General features: G+C 55.5%; 1 protein-coding gene across 4 annotated transcripts in view; it reads left to right on the top strand.

The window, feature by feature from the left end:
- LOC106893513 (zinc finger protein 239-like) overlaps positions 1-4,609 on the top strand; it is a 13,636-nt gene extending 9,027 nt beyond the window's left edge. The window contains exons 2-3 of one of the 4 annotated variants that reach the window (XM_014951559.1): positions 2,739-2,816; positions 3,020-4,609. In XM_014951559.1, the coding sequence (XP_014807045.1) occupies positions 2,795-2,816; positions 3,020-4,032 (1,035 nt within the window). In that variant the 5' untranslated portion in view covers positions 2,739-2,794 and the 3' untranslated portion in view covers positions 4,033-4,609. Of the gene's footprint in view, positions 1-1,912; positions 2,817-3,019 lie in introns of those variants that run through there. The other 3 variants (XM_014951560.1, XM_014951558.1, XM_014951561.1) reach the window with 3 other exon arrangements.
- The last annotated feature ends 717 nt before the right edge of the window (positions 4,610-5,326 follow it).

The raw sequence follows: 5,326 nt of genomic DNA on the forward strand, positions 1-5,326 counted from the left end.
GGAGTGGGGGGGACACCAAACTGTGGGACCCCCTGGATCCTGGAGAGGGGGGATATCGGAGCTGGGGGACCCCTGGGAGCCCCAGGATCCCGGAGAGGGGGGGACACCAGACTGTAGGGTGGGGAAGGACCTGGGGGGGGGGGGCTGGTTGCAGACCCCCACCCCTTGGGGTCCAACTGGGTGCTCCATCACACTCCCAGTTCTTTCCCACCCACAACTGGGTGGTGTTTGGGGCTGTATCTTCTTGTTTTGGAGGGTTTGGGGCTGTATCTTGCTGTTTTAGAGGATTTGGGGGCTGTATCTTGGTGTTCTGGGGGGGGTTTTTGGGGTGTATCTTGGTGTTTTAGAGGGTTTTGGACTGTATCTTCCTATTTTTGGAGGGTTATAGATGCTTTTGGGGCTGCATCTTGGTGTTTTGGGGGATTTTGGGGCTGTATCTTGGTGGTTTGGACCCTTTTTTCAGCTGTATATTGTTTTTTTAGAGGGTTATGAGCTGTATCTTGAAGTTTTGAAGGATTTTGGACTGTATCTTTGTGTTTTTGAAGGATTTTGGGCTGTATGTTGGTGTTTCAGAGGGTTTTGGGGCTGTATCTTGGTGTTCTGGGGGGGGGTTCAGCTGTATATTGGTTTTTGGAGGGTTATGAGCTGTATCTTGATGTTTTGGAGGGTTATGGGCTGTATCTTGGTCTTTTTGATGCTTTTGGGGCTGCATCTTGGTGTTTTGGGGGATTTTGGGGCTGGGGGGGGACACCAGACTGTGGGACCCCCGGGATCCTGGAGAGAGGGGAGATCGGAGCTGGGGGACCCCAGAAAGCAGAGAGCCCCGGGACCCCTGGGATCCTGGAGAGGGGGGAGCCCGGAGGTGGGGGACCCCCAAAACCCCTGGGATCCCGGAGTGGGGGGAACACCAAACTGGGGGACCCCCAAAACCCCTGGGATCACAGAGAGGGGGGAGATCGGAGCTGGGGGACCCCCAAAACCCCTGGGATCCCAGAGAGGGGGGGATCCCAGAGATGGGGGACCCCCCAGACCCCTAGGATCCCAGAGAGGGGGGAGCCCCAGGATCTCTGGGACCTCAGAGCAGGAAGAGCCCCAGGACCCCTGGAATCTCGGAAAGGGGGGAGACCGGAGATGGGGGACCCCCAGGATCCCGGAGAGGGGGGAGACCAGAGCTTGGGGACCCCCAGGACCCCTGGGATCCCGGAGAGGGGGGAGACCGGAGATGGGGGGTGCCCAGGACCCCCAGGATCCTGGAGAGGGGGGAGACTGGAGATGGGGGACCCCCGGGACCCCCAAGGATCCCAGAAAGGGGGGAGACCGGAGATGGGGGACCCCTGGGACCCCCCAGAATCCCAAAGAAGAGGGGGCAGGAGCTGAAGGACCCCAAGACCCTGAATCTGTGGAACCCCCAAAGTGGGGTCCACCCCAAAGCAAGGGGACCCCATCCCCAGTGCCCCACAGCCCCCCCCATGTCCCCAGGGTGGGCAGGAGCATCTCCCCCCACCCAGGCTCTGCCCCCCCACAAATAACGGGGGCCCCACAGCTCCCATCTTGGAGCCCTTTTGGGGGTCCATGCTCCCTGCCTCAGTTTCCCCCCGTGCAACACTGGGGGGCAGTGACCTGGGGGGGGGGCTGGTTGCAGACCCCCAACCCTTGGGGTCCAACTGGGTGCTCCATCACACTCCCAGTTCTTTCCCATCCACAACTGGGTGGTGTTTGGGGCTGTATCTTCTTGTTTTGGAGGGTTTTGGGCTGTATCTTGCTGTTTTAGAGGATTTGGGGGCTGTATCTTGGTGTTCTGGGGGGGTTTTTTGGGGTGTATCTTGGTGTTTTAGAGGGTTTTGGACTGTATCTTCCTATTTTTGGAGGGTTATAGATGCTTTTGGGGCTGCATCTTGGTGTTTTGGGGGATTTTGGGGCTGTATCTTGGTGGTTTGGACCCTTTTTTCAGCTGTATATTGTTTTTTTAGAGGGTTATGAGCTGTATCTTGAAGTTTTAGAGGGCTATGAGCTGTATCTTGGTGTTTTGGAGGGTTTTGGAGTGTATCTTCGTGTTTTTGAAGGATTCTGGGCTGTATGTCGGTGTTTCAGAGGGTTTTGGGGCTGTATCTTGGTGTTCTGGGGGGGGGTTCAGCTGTATATTGGTTTTTGGAGGGTTATGAGCTGTATCTTGATGTTTTGGAGGGTTATGGGCTGTATCTTGGTCTTTTTGATGCTTTTGGGGCTGCATCTTGGTGTTTTGGGGGATTTTGGGGCTGTATCTTGGTGGTTTGGACCCTTTTTTCAGCTGTATATTGTTTTTTTAGAGGGTTATGAGCTGTATCTTGGTGTTTTGGAGGGTTTTGGACTGTATCTTTGTGTTTTTGAAGGATTTGGGGCTGTATGTTGGTGTTTCAGAGGGTTTTGGGGCTGTATCTTGGTGTTCTGGGGGGGGTTCAGCTATATATTGGTTTTTTTGAGTGTTATGAGCTGTATCTTGATGTTTTGGAGGGTTATGGGCCGTATCTTGGTCTTTTTGAAGGTTTTGGGGCTGTATCTTGGTGTTCTGGAGGGTTTTGGGGCTGTATCTTGGTGTTCTGAAGGGGTTTATGAGTTGTATCTTGAAGGTTTTATGGACATGAGAAGTTGCTGGTGTCCTGCCCGTCAACTTCCCAGTAACGATGGACTTGGGCAGGAACAACCGACAACCCAAACTGGGGAACACACTCACAGCTTGTTTTTTCCCCCCCAAAACCCAGGATTTCCCCTTCCCAAAGCTTGGCCAGATCGAGGAGGAGGCTGTGAGGAAGAGGAGATGCTACGAGACACCCGGGCAGGTGAGGAGGAATTCACTCAACCTTTCATCCTTTCTTCTCCATCTCTCATCTTCATCCATCTCCCAGTTGAGCATCTCTTCTGGCTGTAGGACAACCCTGTTGGTGGCGTCATCCTCCTGGAGATGGGTCTGGGAGGAGGATCTCCTTCTCCTTCCCTCTGGCATGGATGGAAATCCCCATCTTCTCCTTGTTCCTTCCTCCAGCAGGCGATGAGATGGGGCTGGAGAAGATGGAGGAGAAACCCCACCAGCAGAACCTTGCGGAAGAAGCTGTTCTGAAGGATTCCATGGAGCGGGAAGTCAACAGGGTGGAAAAGCCCAGAAGATGCACCCCAGGGAGAGGTTGCAGACCCACCCCCAGAAGCTGTGAGGAGGAAAGACCCACCATCTGTGAGGAATGCGGTCGGAGCTTCAGCCGGAGCTCGAACCTGGTGGTGCACCAGCGGCTCCACGCTGGCGAGAAGCCCTACAAGTGCTTGGAGTGTGGGAAGACCTTCAGCAGGAGCTCCCACCTCATCACCCACCAACGGCTCCACACGGGGGAGAAGCCCTACAAGTGTCCCGAGTGCGGGAAGAGCTTCAGCGACAGCTCCACCCTCATCACCCACCAACGGCTCCACACCGGGGAGAAGCCCTACAAGTGCCCCGACTGCGGGAAGGGCTTCAACCAGAGCTCCAACCTCACGTCCCACCAACGCACCCACACCGGGGAGAGACCCTACAAGTGCCCCGAGTGCGGGAAGAGCTTCAGCGTCAGCTCCTACCTCATCCGCCACCAGAAGATCCACACCGGGGAGAGGCCCTACAAGTGTGAGGAGTGCGAGAAGACCTTCAGCCAGAGCTCCAGCCTCATCATCCACCAGCGGGTCCACACCGGGGAGAAGCCCTATCGGTGCGTCGACTGTGGGAAGTGGTTTCGGAACAGCTCGGATCTCATCAGGCATCAACGGACGCACACGGGCGAGAGGCCCTACCGCTGCCCCGACTGCGGGAAGAGCTTCAACCGCAGCTCCAACCTGATGACCCACCAACGCATCCACACCGGGGAGAAGCCCTACGAGTGTCCCGAGTGTGGGAGGAGCTTCACCGTCAGCTCTGCCTTGATTAAACACCAAAGGACCCACCGGGAAGGGAAGCCCTACGAGTGTCCCGACTGTGGGAAGAGCTTTATCCGCTGTTCCAACTTCATTACCCATCGGAGGACACACGTTGGGTAGAGTCTTGGTGACCCATGTTGGGTAGAGATGTGGTTGGTGGTCCCCACATCTTCCTCATTCCCCACAGGGACCTGGATGGAGGGAGGAACATCCATTTGCTGAGGCGGGCTCAGCTGTGGGGCAGAAGTTCATTAGGAAGAAGACACATTGGCTTTAGACCCCCATAAGTCACATCTGCTCGGTCCAATCATTTCTTCTGGTGGCATCAAGCAAGACCGGATGGACCACAGTCTTCTTCCACAGCCAAATGGTGGTTGGATTTGGGCTCAGACCAAGATTTTGAAGACACTCGGCTTCTTCAGGAAGGAAGAAATGGGATGAAAATGGTCCCACAACCCTGTTGGGACCCACCAAGCTGAGTTCTTCTTGTTTATTGCTTATTTTTCCTCACGTAACGGGTTTTGGTGGTGGAACCTCTGTCCTGCCCACCTGTCTTTGGATGAGTCAACTCTTGAGTTGGCCAAAAGACTTCAGAAGCTCCAGCAACATCTTAGGGACAGAGATGGACATGGCCCAGCTCCACGTCTTGCTCTTGCTCCCTTTGTGCTGCCAAAAATAAACCACAACCCAACCGCAATGAACTTTTCCTCCACTCGTCTCCTTGGTTTGACCTCGTTGAGCCCAAAATATCTCATTTTCATCCAAAGTGGAGCTCGGTCATCTCCAGGGTTGAGTTTTCCCAGTGGTGGTGTAAGGATGGGAGTGGGGGGGACAAGTCCACGGGTGGGTGGAGAGTGAGGAGGACACGTGGGCTTATAGTGGCCACATCACAGGACGTGACACAACCATGGGCACCAAAGAAACCTCATCCACGGGTTGGTTTGAACCCTCAGCCTTGTCCAAGAGAAATGAAGAGTGATGGAGAGCCTCATCCCAGCTCCAGGGTCTCCACCCCAGACCTGGAGTGGGGACTATCACCCTCCGGGCATAGAAGATGCTCCCAGCCCTCCAAAATTGGAGATTTTTTTGTGTTTTCTCCAAAAAAGGCTCTTCCACCCACAGAGCTTCATCCCCACCACAGAGATACGAGGCCAATACACAAATGCTTTTATTTGGGGGTCCCCCATGGCGACTGCCCACCCTCCTGAAGAATTGGGGGTCCCCATTCGCAGCCCCCTCCCCACCCTCAGGATTATTTGGGGGTCTCCCCTTGCAGCCAGCCCCCAAGGGGATGATTTGGGGGTTCTCCAGCGTGGCCCCCCACCCCCAGGAAGACTTGGGGTCCACCCTGATCTCCCCCCAGAGATATATCTGGGGGGGGGGCTTCACGTCCTTACACCCCTCCCAATCCTAC

This window comes from Calidris pugnax, unplaced genomic scaffold (genome assembly GCF_001431845.1).
Source record: "Calidris pugnax isolate Ruff unplaced genomic scaffold, ASM143184v1 scaffold218, whole genome shotgun sequence".
Lineage (NCBI taxonomy): Eukaryota > Metazoa > Chordata > Aves > Charadriiformes > Scolopacidae > Calidris > Calidris pugnax.